The following is a 15,850-nucleotide window of genomic DNA, read 5'->3' as shown; positions in this document are numbered from 1 at the left end:
ATTGGCAGTTGTGTTTGTGGCCAGGGTGTTATGAAAAGGTTTTCTGTCTCCCTCTGTAAGTTCCCCTGAATATGTTTTCACTCTTAATATAATATTCACTTCATTATTAGCTGAAAGAGGCTCTTTTCAGTAAGGGCATTTTTTTTTTTCTCTCCTTCCAAAAATACATGAAACCACCCCTTCATGTAGCGCTGCACTGAGGACTGGGATTGTCTGCTGGGCGGGAAGTGAGAAACCCGACAATAAATGGGATTTACACAGAAATTCCTTTCTTCCCCTGTGTGCTGGCAGTGCTGACTGGGTAATGGAGGAAGCGGCTGTTGCTTACAGGCTGATTTGGGGTACCTCACCTCCCCAACAATGTGGTCACCAAGGAGATCCCCCCCCCCAAGCAGAGCAGGGGCTCTTCGTGCCTTCAGCTGGTGTTTCCAGGTGCAAACCCCTCTAGTAGAGTTGGGACCCAGCCCCAGGGATTCCCATGTTTGCTGAAAGTGTTCCCAGCACCTGCCAGGTTTTGGAAGCTTGCTCTCTCTTAGGTAGGTTTGAGGTCATTGGGTGCAACTGCTGTATTGCTATCTTGTGTTGCTACTCTTCATGACTTTGCAGCTTCCATTAGGTTTTTTCCTCCCGCTTTGAGAAAATCCCTGTGAGCTGCAGGAGCAGTAAGCGTGGTATGACACACAGAGCATCCAGCCTGGCTCAGCCTTGGGGATCCAGGCAAAACGATTCTGCTTTCCTCTTGTCTGAGTTCCTTGAAGGGCACCCACAGCCCAGCCAAACTCTGGGTTCAGTTGTTTGCCATATTTGGGTGGTTCTTCAGCCCCCGGTGCCCTCACTCAGTGTCCTCAGCCAGCCCAGCTGAGAATATCCCAGGCTGGGGCTGCCTGTAGGGTTGTGCTATCTCAGCCCTGGCCCCAGCTACTTTTGGGATGCCCTAAGACAACCAATCACAGTGGGAGAAGGGAAGGGGGGATCACTTGGCAGGACAAAAGGTCCCCTGGGCCAGCTCTTGCACTACTGCTATGAGGCACTGGGGTCCCTGGGGACCTCCACACTGCTGCTCCATCCCTTGAGGAGCTGTTATGAAAGCCCAGGGGAGCCCAAAGCACGTTTTCCCTTTCCCTGAAAGCAGCATAGACACAAATCTCCCTTCTCAGGCAGCAGGAGCTTTCCCCAGCTCCACTGCCCCCATTCCCAGCCATCCTGGGAGAATCATTAGGGCTGGTACTATGTGCTGATGAGTATCCAAGTTCTATCCTGAACTGGGAACAATTAGCATTTGTTTCAGGATACAGCTGTGGCTCCAGAGCTGACAGAAGCATTCCCATCCAAGCAGGTTCCAAGGGTGCTCCCTAGGGATGATGCAGCTCCCAGGTAAGGATGCTCTTAGGAGGGGTCCAGCATCTTCAACTCCTCACCTGGCCCTGACATGTCGATTTCTTCTCTCTCTCGGGGTTCCTGATGGTCAGGGTGACCCCAAGAGAGATCCCAAAGGGTCTGTGCTTCCTTATCCCAAACGCAGCTGAAGAAGGAGTCCTGCAATGCTTTCAGTTGCTTTTTCAAGGTTGTTTATTTCTTCTTATCTATAATATTTTCTCTCTGACCTGCTGTGGTCTGCCTAGTACAGAAGCCATAGCAGTCTGGCCTCAAGTCCTGGGCAGCTCCCACATTATATACTCAAAACTATGCATGTATCTTTATCTTCAGCAATTCCCATCACCTCTGATAGACAGTGAATCTTTTCCTTAAACCAATAGAAAAGTGTCACTATCACAGCAAGACATGGAGGAGAAGAAGAAGGAGAAAAAGACTAGGACATGCCCAGATTCCTCCATCTTGAACCCCATTTTAAAGATCCCAAAATTCTATTTTTCCACTCTGTGTTAGTTCAAATATCACACTACTGAAACCTTTGTGACTTGTAATTCCCCATACAGAGTTGACAGCTTTCCACAGGCTAAAATTGAAGCCACAGATGTTTTTTGACTTCTTGCCAGGGTCTCTGAGACCCCTGCTAGGGTCTTGAGACAGTCAGGCCAGCCAGAGGGATTCCTGGACTCTGACACTGAGATTGAAAGTGGGAGCTCCCTGGTGATCCTGCACTTCTTTTTCCAGGTTTTTGGAAAATAAATCAGATTTGAGCCGTTTTCTCTGGGGTTTTGGTAGTTTGTCCACCCTTTCCCATGCATGTCTTGTGTTCAGTGTATCCTGCTGCCTCTCCCACAATGCAGAGCATCCTCTTATGTAAAGCCATGCAGGAGCCTGACAGGCTCTGGGGGCTGATTCTGGGGAAGGTAGTAGAGAAGGTTCTGGAGTTATGTAGGCAAAGGAAGACTTCAGATTATGCACATGGGTCTGAAAGCTGAGGGTGGAATACTGACCTGTGTCAGGAATGAGAAGTGCAGGGGAAAGATTGTGGTCGTTCCAGTGTGGAAGGGTCAGGAACGTGGTGATTCCCAGCTCTGCTCCCCTTGCTGAGCCCAGAGGAGAGGGACAGTGGTGTCCCCCTGGCCTCATATGTCAGATGCTGGAGGGACCAGTACTAAATGTGGGACGTAGGAGCAACACAGAGAAAGGTGAATGGGGAGCCACTGGGGCTACACCAGCAACTCTGACTGCTCCACAAAACCCTCAGTTTGTGGCTTCTCCACAAAACCCTCAGCGCTCCAAAACAGGCTCCCTGCAGCTCGAGGTACTCCAGATCCTGCACAGAAGGAGTGGGACACTGGAGATCCTGGAGATGAACAAGCTGTGGTTTGAGGGTCAAGCAGCTGAGGAGGAGGAGGAGGAGGAGGAATGTGGCCTGGCTGACAGGGACAGGCTTGGTTTTCCACGGCTTCACATTTTCCTTCACTGGGGGTTTGCAGTGAGGGTGGAAAATGTGGTGGGAGAGGAGGGGTGTGGGGCCTAGAGGGGGCTTTGGGATGTGACCTGCCTGCCAGGGCAGAGGCCATGGCAGGGATATGGACATGGCACATTCCGAAGTGGATGGCTGGGGCTAGGAATTGGCTGGAAAGCAGGACAGCTCCACAGGCTGCGTGGCCTTCAGCTCCCGTGGCATGGTCTGGCACCCCTGGGGCTGACATGTGATGGGAATGCTACAGAGGTGCCAGGGGACTCACCAGAACGTGGAGCACAGGGCTGAACCCAGGTCTGCTGCAGTACTGCAGCTCTCTCCCACCACCCAAAGCCATCCCCTATGGCATGCAGGTATCTCATATTATACTTAGAAACCTTACTGCTGCTCCGGGGGTGTTTGCAGTAAACCTGCATTACTGGGTGTGGGAATCCAGGGCTTCCCTCTGGCTGCCCTGGAAGGTCTGGGACCCTGGCAGGGGTCAGGAACCCCCCTGGACAGAGCCCCCGGAGACACTGTCTGTGATCTCTGTCCATGGAAGAGTTTTCAATCTTACAGGATGAATTACAAGCTCTGAGTGTTTGATATGAGTAATAATTAAGTGTGGCATGAGTGCAAAAGTAAAATTTTAGAATTCTAGATAAGGGGTTCAAAGGGGACAAGATGGAGGAAATTGGGTGTGTTTTGTCCTTTTTCTCTTTCTTCATGCCCTCCATGTCTCACTGTGGTGTTGGCATTTTTCTGTTGGTTCAGGCTGGGGACACACTGTCCAACGTAGGTGACAGATATTGGCACGTTCTTGTAAATCCAGCACAGGGAGTTTCTGGTATTTAATGTTTGTAACATCCCACTGAGGGCAGAGCCCCACACGCTGCCCTGCAGGACAGAGCTGGGCAGGGCAGCAGAACATGTTAGAGATAAACAGAATAAACAACCTTGAAACCAGCACAGATGAGTTATGACTTCTGCTTTGGCAGCGGGGCTGACAGACAGAGACTTTCTACAATCCAGGGATCGTCAATACCTCAGATTCCAACAACTGGGAGCCTGAGCTGTCTGCAGAAACACTTGGACTTACCTAAGAGGGCAGCTGGGTTCTCAGACAGCCACAGCAGGGTGACAGGATATGACATTTCCTTGGGCCATGGCTCTGCTGCAGACCTGGAGACCTTTGTTTTCCAGCCCTGGATTTTGGGAGTATGTAGAGCTGGTGGAATCTTCAGCTCTGCCAGACAGCACCGACTCCCTTGCCTGTGGCTCTTTTGGCTTGGAGCAGGGCAGGATTAGGGACTGAGAGAGAGGGAAGGGAACTCAGGGTACCCTGGGGCAGGGAAAAAGCAGGAATGTGCAGATTGAACATCAGGGGAAGAGGCTCAGCAGGGCACTCAGAGAGCTGGGATCTATTGTCTCATGCTGCTCTGGGATGAGATCATGGAATCACAGAATGGTGTGAGTTGGAAGGGACTTTAAAGATGATCCAACTTCCTTTCACCAAACACCTTTCACTAGACCAGGTTGCTCCAAGCCCCATCCAGCCTGACCTTCCAAGTATGTCACCTCTAGCTTGTGCCCTCCTCAATAACAGCTTTTTGCTCTCCCCATCTCCTCCAGTGACCAGCACATGACAGGGAAATTTGTGCTATTAGCAGGGCCAGGAGATGGAGAGGCTGGAGTTGGGGATGGGGACAGAGTGGAGCCACCCCAGAGCCCACCCCAGCACTGCTGGAGGAGCCCAGGGATGGGTGACCCAGCTCACAGCCTTGGTGACACACCAAAAACCTCATTTCCTCACCTCCAGGCTCCTGCCCTATGATGCCTGTGAGCCCTCACCACACCACTGACCTTTAAATAAGGTGGTTGGAGAGATGGAGGTAGCAGAAATCCCTGAAAGATTATTTGTTTCTCACAAACTATATTTAGACACCATCAGCAAAACCCAAAAGTGTTGAGTTTGGCTGAATAAATCTGGGAGATTTGTGGGGTTTTTTTTCCCCTCAAGAACAGGATTAGCCAGTGAATGGAGAATTGTGTTTCTGTTTGACATACCTGAGGGTTTCCACTTGAAGTTGCTGTTTTGAGCTCCTAGTGCCATGATGATGATGATGATGATGATAATGATAATGATAGACCTGACAAGGCACTGCCCCATCTTGTGAAGATATGTTTTGGAAAAGAAAAAGCTGCTTGCTTTCTTTGTCAAACTTTGGTTTTTCGAATATTTTCAGATATGTTGGCATATTAGAGTGTTTTTGAGATGAAAGGAGGCCACACTGGTGCTGGTCCAATACAAAGTCCTTCCCTGGTGGAATGCGTCCCTCCAGCTCCCTGTATGCACCAATGCTGCCCCAAGGGATGGGTGCCTCAGGGAGCTGCGAGGGTTGACATGCTCCTGCCTGTGTGAGGCTGCAGGAAATGGCAAGAGGTCCCATTGCTTTTCTGGAACACACTTGGATCATCAAGGGTGTAGTTCTTTGCTAGCTTGGATTCCCTGTGCCTAAATCCCACCTTCCCCAGGGAGACTGGGATCAGGTCTGAACTTCCCAAGTGGAATGCTTGTGGGGGCCACGCAGGGGAGGGGTTTTCTGATCCCTGAGAAGTGTCAGAGCCCATCTGACCAGCTGGTGACAATGAAGAGCAGAGTGACCCACCAGGAACCTTCCATTTGGACATTAACCCAAATCCTGGAAGGCAGAAGGGCAGAAGGGGTCTGGGTCCATCTCCAGCAGAGCAGAAAATTTTTTACCCTGAACTTGTCAAAATTCTGTGTCCCTTGAGCTGGCCCTGCCAGGACATCAGGCTCTGTTCTTTGAGAAATAAGGCTCTGGGGAACTCAGGTCCTTGAGCTACAGCTCATCCACAGCAGATCCTCTTCAAACAGGGAAGATGGAGATGGAATTGTTGCACTTTAGCAGATCTCTGGTGATGGGGTTAGACATGTCTGAGGAACTTCCTCCTTTCTCCTCTGGCCAGGTGAGAGATGAGCATCTTCCAGGGTTCTCCATATGGAGAGGAGGAGAAGAGGTAGTACTCAAGAAGGAATCAGCTCAGGGAAGAGGATGCTGGTGCCAGATGGTTTATCCAGAGCAAGGAGTGACCCAACCTTGGGTAGGAACCATCAAAATGATGCCTGAACATGGGCTGCTTCCATGGAATCAGCAAGTAGTTTGGATTGGAAGGGACCTGAAAGATCCTTTTGTTCCAACTTCCTGCTGTAGACTGGGATGCCACCTATTAGAAGGTGTTTGGGGCCTGGGAAGAAAGGGAGAAATGCAATATGGGATTTCCCAGCACTGAAAACTCTGTCCAGTAACTGGGAGGAGAAATGCTCACCCAGAGGTATCAGAGACAGGAGACCTCACTTGGGGCTGCTCCTGCCTTCTGCCTGCACTTGGGCCCAGCTGGGCAGGGGAGATGAGACCAACTCAACCCAAGAACCCTGGAAAAGCCAGGATTCTTCCTCCTGGTCCATGCACCAATGGCATTGCCAGCAGGTGAGGACCTGGAGAAGGTCCTCCATGGCTTTGTGACAGGGGAAGTGACAGGTGACAGAGTCTTGAGGTTGCACCTGGAGACATGTAATTGGTCCTGGCAACCAAGTGGGCAGCTTGGCCAAGTCAGTGGTGGGATAAAACTATTTCTAGCAGGTTCCCAGAGCCCTCCCTGCTCCTGCAGCATATGGTGGGTTCGGGCTTAGCTCTTCAAGGATGTTCTTTCTTTCCAGGGGATGCTTTGACTGTGTCCAGCCTGTTACTCTGTAAAAGCCTGAACCTGTGCAGAGGTTCTTGGCCCATGGCGTCGTTCAGCAATTCATCAGGAGGTGGCAGGGCTTGAGGGGACTTCCACTCCTCCCACATTGCTTGGGAGGTTTCTCCTCCAGTCAGGTAGCAGGGCTGGTGACCACAGTCCCTGACCAGGCAGTTGCCTGCTGGATTTTGCTGCTCCTTGGAAAGGCATTGAGCATGCACAGCCCAGGACACTGCTGACATTGCTGTTGTGGTGCATCTCCTACCCCCTCCCAGGGTGCCCCCAGCCCTGGTGGTGTGGGGCTGAGTCCCAGCCCACATTCTGCCTGGCTCCAGCCTGCCCCGTGCTTCTCCCCTTCTTCTCTGGATCATATTTATTTATTTATACGGTGAATGTAATAAAACTCCAGCAGGAAATGGAGGCGATTCCCTGCCATTCCCCACAAGTCAGCCCTGGTCCGGGTGAACAAGGAGGAGCATTGTGCAGCCTGGAGCCTCCTGCCAGCGCCGAGCCTGTGCCTGGGGCTGAAGAAAGGATTGACTGTGTGTGTGAGCACCAGGACCTGGTGCAGGCACCCGCCCAGAGCGGGGGATCCTGGGGAAGAAAGTTCACTTCGGGGGGCAAGCAGGGCTGGGGGTGGAAGGGCTCCTGTGCTGGCTTGGGATGTTGTTTGGGAGAACCTAGGAGCCTGCTCCCAGCACAAGGAACTTCCTCAGCCCATCCTTGGGCTACCAGGAAACAGAGGTGGGCACTGAAGATCAGCTTCTCTCAAGCATCTGCTCCCATCTTCAGCTGCTGCCACCAGTAGGGTTCAGAGTGAATGGCTGCTGCCAGGGCTCACCTGGCTCCTGTCCCCCTCGAAGGGTTCTGCAGGGGTAAATGAGGTGGCTGAGGATGGGATGTGGCTCAGTCCAGGTTTCCCAATGATGAGAGAGGTCCCATTGCTGGGGACAAGTGTCTCAGTGTTGCCAGGAGCTGAAAACAGCCCCTTGTGCTGCCAGCACACTCACCAGATAAAATACTGTGGATGAGGTAGGGACATTGTCTTTCTCATCCCTCGTTGCCCCAGCCATAGCTCCCCTGGGACACACCACTGTCCTCCCCTGAGTCCCACAGCTGCCTGTGGTCCGCATCCCTGTGCTGGTCCCTCAGGCTCCCAGGGATCCTGGGGTTAAGGTCATGCCCTGAGCCATGTGTCTCCTCCCTGATTTGTATCACTGCTGTGTGAATGGGGATGCCATGGCCCAGGGATACTGTGGTCAGGGCTGGGGAAGGGCGGCTGGCTGGCAGCACAAGTCCCCAGCTGCAGGGTGATGGTGTGACAAGGGTGCAGAGGGCATCACTGGTAATGTCACACAGGTCAGCCTGCATCCCTGAGTCAAGGCCATGGTCCTTGCACCATGGGCTGGGTTGTAACCACAAATACCTGCAAAGAACCAGAGGCCAGGAGGTGACTGAGACACTGCCTGGAGACACTGTCTGGGGACACTGTTTGTGCTCCACCTGCTTGTTTGGGAAGCAAATGCCAAAATCCCCATCTTTCCCCCCTACTGCACCTGCCCATGGCACAGAACCTGCCCAGGTGCAAAGAGATCAGCTGTCCTATGGTGGGTACAGTTCGTTGCACGTGCATGTGAATTGGCATCACACAGGATTGTGCCTGAGGCAGGAGGAACTTGGGTTTGAGGATCACTCGTGGTGATCCTGGTGTCCCCAGGGAGATGGTGGCTGGGGCAGGGGTAATCTGCCTCTCTGGCTGGCTGGATGCAAGCCCACAGCCCTGTGGGTTGCTCCTAGAATGGACCCCTCCACCTTCTCACCAGCCCATCCAGCCTGGCACTGGCATCCTTTTGAAACTGAAGCCACTGGCCTTTTGCACAGCAATTCCTGTGAAATTCTTCAGGAAGAGAAAATGATCTCTTCCAGATCCCTGCAGGACTGTGCCATTTCCTGCCTCCAAGCTGGCAGGTAGGGCACAGAGTGCCCAGAGCCCTGGCTCACATGGACATGGGCTGTCCTCTCCCTGCCCCAGCCCCTGCCTCTCTCTGTGAGCCAGGCACTGGTGGGAACTGGGACCACTGGGGTCTGGGGGCTTGTCAGGTCTGAGGCAAAGGCAGTGATGTTATGGAGCCCCCCACACACTCCCTGCAACAAGTTCTGCTGCCCTGGTCAAGGCTGGGCAGAGTAGCACCCACAGTTCTGCCACAGTTACACCACCCCCTTCCCGAGTCCATTGCCCACTCCCTAACTCCATCTTCCAATAGATCCCCTGCTGTTATTCACCCTCCCCTGCTCTATTGCCCCCTCCCCTGCTCTATTGCCCCCTCCCCTGCCCTGATGACCCATTCCCCAAGTCAATTACCTCCTCCCTGGATCAATCACCTCCTCCCTTGCCCAGCTCTATCACTCCCTTCTCTGCTCCATCACTCTCTCCCAGGCTCCATTGCCCCCCTCTCCAGCTTCATCCCCTCCTCCTCTACTCTACTGCTCCTTCCCCACCTCCATAACTCTCTTCCCTACTCCATCACTCATCCATTTCCATTTCCCCATCCTCTCTCCCCTCCCTCTCCCCACATCCATTGCCTCCTCTTGTGCTCCATCCACCCTTTCCCCAGCTCCACCATCCCTTCCCTTGCTCCACCACCCCACCTCCACTGCCCCCTCAGTGACTGTCCTCATCTCTGGTGCCAAGAGGATCCCCCAAGTCCTCCCCACCTGCCATGGCTGGTCAGAGAGGCACTTCTGCAGCGCCCTGGACCCGGAGGGCAACCAGTGGATTTTTTCCCTTCATCCCCTCCCCTTGCCGAGGCTCTCGCCCAGGTTTCAGGCGCTGTTGACGGGAAGAAAGGAAATGGGGCAAAGCTGTGCCAGGAACCACAGGCTCCCGGGCTCCGGCGATCCGTCCCGCTCGCCTGCCTGGCCGCTTCCCGGGCAGGATTCCTGAGCACTTCTGAGAGCCCTTTCTTTCTGCTATTGATCTTGGATCCACAGCGCAGCGCCACTTCCAAGACCGTAAATCTCTGAGTTGCTCTACCTGGGGTTCTTGTTTTCACTGTGGGGCTCCCAGACCTGCTGGAGATCTCAGCTTCTGTGCATGGCCGGGATGTCCCCACTCCTGCACTGCCCAGGCAGGGACAGGGCACTTCTCCATCAGGCACAGCAGTGGGGCAGTGCAAAGGCAAGGCTTGGGGTACTGGTTGTGCTTCCCAATACCCCCTCCATACCTCTGGGGTGAGATCCAGCTCCGGGAAGGTTCCTGGGGCTCAGCTAGGGCTTGCACACCCCCTGGAGTAGCTGGGGGAGAGGGGAGGGATGAGGGAGGAGCACCCCAAGGTGCAGGGCAGAGGTCAGGGGCAGCCACACCTCTACAAGAAGCCCCTTGACTCCAAAAATCCCTGTGTTGCTCTTGGCCAGGCTGCAGTAACAGGAGCCAAGAGCAACAGTTTTACATATTAAAGCAAAATTAAATTAAAATATATTTGTTTGTGCCCTCTGCCGCCTCCCCCCCCCTTAACCTTTCATAGTCCAGGTGGAGGGCACCCATGGGGGTGAACCAGAAAGGTGGGGCTAGGATCCTGGGTTTCATCAGCCCCTGGCTGTGCCCACTGCCTATCTAAACTCTAGCTTTAGTCAAACTCTAAAACAGACCTGGCAAAGCCTGTGAAACAGGCAGCTGGGTATGAGGACACAGAACAAGCCCCTCACTGGGCAGCCAGGGCTGGGTCAGAGAAGTTTCAGGTTTTCCAGGTGATGCTTCCCAGCTTTCCTTAGCAATCAATTCCTTGAAGGGAAGCCTCAGTGGCCAGAGCTGTGTTTGGGGTGTGCTGGAGCAGTGGCAGTGACTGCCTTGGGTCCCTCACCTCACACAGGACACATGCCCTGGGTCTCGGGGTTGGAGGGATGAGGGACCCAGGGAAAGGTCCCAGCACACTGCAAGTGCCACCTCCATCCCCCATCACTTCACTGCTCTGCCATTCGTGACAATTTGTCCCCAGGACTGTACCACAGCACAAACTACCCCCAAACAGCCATTTCTTAGAGTATGTGGCCCTAACCCACATCATGAAGCCCCCTGAAGCTGTTTTGTGTCACTGGGCACATGGGTGGTGATTTCTGAAACACTCCAGAGCTGGTGGCCAAGGTGCCAAACATCCCAGCATCCCAAATAATCCCCAATAACCCTATTTGCAGGGCCCCGGAGCCCATTGTGCAGAAACCCCGTGTTAGAGGGAAATTCCAGGGCAACACCTTATCTCCTGCTTATATGGCTGATAAGGAGCTTCCATGGAATTTCCCTATAGCGCTGATGTTTGGATCCTGCACAGTGGGCATCAGTGATTAGGAGCCACACTGACAGGTTGTTATGCTGTTACTAAAGAAATCATAGGGCTGTGGAAATGCCTAGGAATGGCTGGATGCCCAGATCCCCTGGCGCCAGCCAGGCACTGGATGCCAGATGTCCCACAGGACACTGGGACCCTGCTGGAATCACCCCAGGGTGGACAAGCTGCTTCAAAAGGAGTGCAGGATATGGCACAGAGCAACCTGGGATCGGCAGCTTGTAGGAGTGGGGGGCTGCTGATCATGCCTTGTGACGGTGGCCTGGGCAGCACAGCCTGTCCTCAGGGGTGCTGCCACCCCCAGAGTGTTTGTAACACCTCCCCATGCCTTGGATGTAATTTGTCACCCTGTGAGTGGGACACTGGACTTTGGGGTCAAGCAGCCCTGGCTTGACTACTCTGACTTATGTCACCTGCGAGGAGCTGCCCTGGCCTTATAGCGACATTGCTGTGCCCTGCCCTGTGCCTGCCCTGAATTGTCGTTCAGCTCTCCTGGCCTGTGCTGTGGGCACTAGAGCTGAGCCATTTCCCAGTTTCCAGTGTTCTACCACATGCTGAACCCCAGGGGCACAGGCATCGTGTGCCACCTGCTGCGAGTTCCTCCGTTCTCAGCAGCGGCACCAAAGCTGTGCTTTTGATTTATTAAAAAATATGGATGTTGATCTAGTACCGATATCCAATGTGACGGACAAAAACTCTCTAACAGCTTAAAGTTAGAAAGTGTGTGTTTATTCGACGCCGGGCAGCGTGCGGGATAGCTCCCAAATACACAACCCGCCTTCCAGGTGATTACAGAGTCTTTTTATCCATCCAAGTATTGAATACCCAAAATACAAATACATATTCATAATTTTGGTACATCCCATTCTTCGCTTCATGTGCTAATCACTCCAAAAGCTATTAAGCATGCGTAGTTTGTCCCTTGAAATGGGTCAGTGGTCCCTTTCATGGGGAGGGGTCCCAAAATGAAGAAGTAAATGAAGTCTGCCTCGTTCTGACCTTTCTACCTTTTCAATGCAGATATGACAAATGAACTCTTGGTAGAACTCCCATTCCTTGTCTTCAATTGGTTTCAGAACAGAGGAGGCCCACAATTGACTTATGTTCCTAAAGCTATTTGTCAGTTTGTATATTCTTCATTATAAACCCAGCTAACTCAACATTGTGCTGACAAGCAATCAATTATTAGTTAACTACTAATTCCTAACTTCATCAAGGCCTACTCATTTATTTTAATTAACTATAGTAAGGCTTATTTCTAACTAAAATCTTAGCTCCTCTAAAATCTCTAAATTCCTGAAAGTTTACGTTTCAGTATGTGTGTGTGCGTGCATGTGTTAGCCTGTTTGTGCTTGTCTTGGTCTGCGTGTGCATGTGCACGAGTGTATGTGTGTGTACACATGGACACGTGTGTCAATGTGCGTGTGCATGTGAACATTAGTGTGTAGATAAGTGCGTGTTTTAGTGTGTGATTATGTGTGATAGTGTGTGGGCATATGCACGTTAGGGTGTGTAGAAGTGTAGGGTATGTGTGTAGCTGTGTGGAAGGGTGTGCATGTCGGTGTGTGTGTTAGGTGTGTGGGTGCACAGGGACACGTGCTCATTGGTGTGTGCGGGAGCAGCACGTGTGTACCTGTTTGTGTAAATGTTCTGTGTGTGAACGCATGTGAGTGCGGTGTGTGCCTGCGGTGTGTGCCCGCGCCTCCCCAGCGCCGGCAGCTCCCGGGCCCCGCCGCCGGGTCCCGCCCCTCGCCCCTCCCCGGCCCGTCCGGCCCCTCCCGGGCACGCCCGGCGGGGCGGGGCGGGCGCTCGGCGGGTGCTGCCGGTGTCGGCGGGCGCGGGCGGCGCGGGGCGCTCGGGGGGCGCCGCCGCATGGCGCGGGCCGGGGCCGGGGCCGGGGCCGGGGCCGGGGCCGGGGCCGGGGCCGGGGCCGGGGCCGGGTGCTGCCCCGGCGCGGCGCCTCCAGCAGCGCAGCGATCGGCCCCGCGGCGGCGGGGGCAGCGCGGCGGGGCGATGGCGGAGCTGTAGCAGCCGCGGGGCCGGTGCGGACGGCGGGCGATGGCGGCGGCACGGCTGCGGGTGGCCCTGTGGGTGCTGTGGCATTTTGGAGTGGGCGGTCGCGGGTTGGAGCTGGCGGGACTGGAGGGCCCGCGGGGCCGCGCGGCGCGGTGCCAGCCCGTGGACATCCCGATGTGCCGGGGTATCGGGTACAACCTGACCCGCATGCCCAACCTGCTGGGGCACGAGAGCCAGCGTGAGGCCGCCCTGAAGCTGCACGAGTTCGCCCCGCTGGTGGAGTACGGCTGCCACGTTCACCTGCGCTTCTTCCTCTGCTCTCTCTACGCGCCTATGTGCACCGATCAGGTGAGTGCCAGCATCCCTGCCTGCCGCCCCATGTGTGAGCAGGCCCGCCACAAGTGCGTCCCCATCATGGAACAGTTCAATTTCGGCTGGCCTGAGTCACTTGACTGTGGCAGGTTGCCCACCAAGAATGACCCCAATGCCCTCTGCATGGAGGCCCCTGAAAACGCCTCAGCTGCCGAGCCGCACAAGGGACAGGGTATGCTGCCTGTGGCCCCCCGGCCTTGGCCACCTGGCACCGCTACCGAGGGGCAGGGACCCAATGGGCTGGGGGCTTGCAACAATCCTGAGAAGTTCCAGTACGTAGAGAAGAGCCTCTCGTGCGCACCCAGGTGCTCCCCTGGGGTGGACGTGTACTGGTCCCGGGAGGACAAGGACTTCGCCTTCATCTGGATGGCTGTCTGGTCCACCCTCTGCTTCGTCTCCACTGCCTTCACTGTCCTCACTTTTCTGCTCGACCCCCACCGTTTCCAGTACCCTGAGAGGCCCATCATTTTCCTCTCCATGTGCTACAATGTCTACTCTGTGGCCTTCATCATCCGCTCTGTGGCTGGAGCTGAGAACATTGCCTGTGACCGGGAGAACAGTGAGCTCTACATCATACAGGAGGGGCTGGAGAGCACAGGCTGCACCATTGTCTTCCTCATCCTCTACTATTTTGGCATGGCTAGCTCGCTCTGGTGGGTTGTCCTCACCCTCACCTGGTTCCTGGCTGCCGGGAAGAAGTGGGGACATGAGGCCATCGAGGCCCACAGCAGCTACTTCCACATGGCCGCCTGGGGCATCCCAGCCATGAAGACCATTGTTATCCTCACCATGCGGAAGGTGGCAGGGGATGAGCTCACCGGGCTGTGCTATGTGGGGAGCATGGACATCAGTGCCCTGACCGGCTTTGTCCTCATCCCCCTCTCCTGCTACCTGGTCATTGGCACTTCCTTCATCCTCACTGGCTTCGTTGCCCTCTTCCATATCCGGAAGATCATGAAGACGGGTGGCACTAACACAGAGAAGCTGGAGAAGCTGATGGTGAAGATTGGGGTCTTCTCCATCCTCTACACTGTCCCAGCCACTTGTGTCATTGTGTGCTACTTCTATGAGCGGCTGAATATGGATTACTGGATGCTGCGGGCACTGGAGCGCGGCTGCCTACGCCTGCCCGGCCGCCGTGCCACCGACTGCTCCCTTGAGACCTCGGTGCCCACCGTGGCTGTCTTTATGCTAAAGATTTTCATGTCACTGGTGGTGGGCATCACCAGTGGGGTGTGGGTGTGGAGCTCTAAAACGCTGCAGACCTGGCAGAGCCTGTGCAACAGGCGGCTGGGCATGAGGACGCGGAGCAAGCCCTGCAGTGGGGTCAGCTGTGGCGGGGGACACTGCCACTACAAAGCTCCTGCAGTCATGCTGCACATGACCAAGACAGACCCGTACCTGGACAACCCGACTCACGTCTAGAGATGGGGGCTGACCCCCACATCGGGAGAAGTGGCCCCACGGGTAAGGGGCAGGGGCAGGGGCAAGGGCTGTGTGGTGGCAGGAGGGACACTCCCAGGTTTAGAGGGGCGAGGCTGCAGGACCCCCCAGCACCACTTACTGACAAGTAGCCGCTTTTTCCTAGAGGTTGTTTTGTTGTTGCTCTTGACAAATCCAGTGACTCTTCTAACGCTTTATTTGGGGGATGGTGGGGATCGGACAGGGAGAGGAATAATCCATCCATGTTTATTTAATTCTGTAATTTATTTTAAATTTTTTTTTGATCATTAGCTGCAAGGAATGGAAAAAACAATAAACCCTGGATGTGTTATTTGATCCAAGCCTGGTGCTGTTTGCAGGGATTCCAGGGGGTCAAGAGCTCCCCCATGGGACCCCACCCCAGTTTGGGGGCTTTCATGTTGGGCCAGGCCATGCCAGGCCATGCTGGGGTGCCTCTGTCTCTGGCAAGAGCATAGTGCTGGCAAGTGCCACCATCCAGTTCCCCTCTGTGGCTTCCCTGGGGCCAGTTCTGTCCCCTCCTTGGCAAGGAGGGGGAGGAAGAGGAGGAGGAGGGTTTTCCTGTGCTGTGACACGAATCATCTTTTCCACTCCATGCTCTGAAGGTGATTTGTGTCGGTGCCATTGGCTGCTGGAGCCTTGGTGCCAGGCTGAGGGGCTTTGAGGGGGCAGGCCAGGAGCCAGGGAGATGGGCTGGGGACACGGGACCTTGGGGCAGAGAGGGCTCAGCTTTGATGTCCCCTGCAGAAGCCCGAGGTGTGGGTAATGGAAACTTCTGGACAGCTTTATTTATCTCCTGCTCTGATTACAATCCCAGCTCGCTTTCCCCATTGTCTGGAGAGAAATTCAAGTTTAAGCTGGTGCTGGTGGGGCTGGCAGAGGGAGCTGGGGCTGGTGGGCACAGGGTGGGCAGGAGTGTGGCTCTGCAGGGGCTCAAAGGGGGGAGAAGTGCCTACCCTTCCCCAAGACATCCTGAGGGGCTGGCAGGGGCCAGCTCGTCTCTGCAGGGGTTTGGTGGGGCTGTTTTGCCTGGCTGGCCCCAGGGATGTGCCAGGGATTC

The 15,850-nt window shown here is 54.7% G+C and overlaps 1 protein-coding gene across 1 annotated transcript; it reads left to right on the top strand.

Moving 5' to 3' along the window:
* The first annotated feature begins 12,927 nt into the window (after positions 1–12,927).
* On the top strand, positions 12,928–15,108 carry FZD9 (frizzled class receptor 9). The gene has a single exon (XM_021540377.3). It carries the CDS (start codon positions 13,000–13,002, stop codon positions 14,752–14,754), a length of 1,755 nt encoding a protein of 584 aa, XP_021396052.1. The 5' UTR covers positions 12,928–12,999; the 3' UTR covers positions 14,755–15,108.
* The last annotated feature ends 742 nt before the right edge of the window (positions 15,109–15,850 follow it).

The sequence above is a fragment of the Lonchura striata genome, chromosome 20 (genome assembly GCF_046129695.1).
Source record: "Lonchura striata isolate bLonStr1 chromosome 20, bLonStr1.mat, whole genome shotgun sequence".
NCBI classification, from domain to species: domain Eukaryota; kingdom Metazoa; phylum Chordata; class Aves; order Passeriformes; family Estrildidae; genus Lonchura; species Lonchura striata.
Note: the sequence above shows the minus strand (reverse complement) of the source record. Positions and strands in the feature narration are given on the sequence as shown.

Excerpts from the sequence above, each read along its gene's own strand:
- FZD9 (XM_021540377.3), top strand. The coding sequence starts at position 13,000 with ATGGCGGCGGCACGGCTGCGGGTGGCCCTGTGGGTGCTGTGGCATTTT.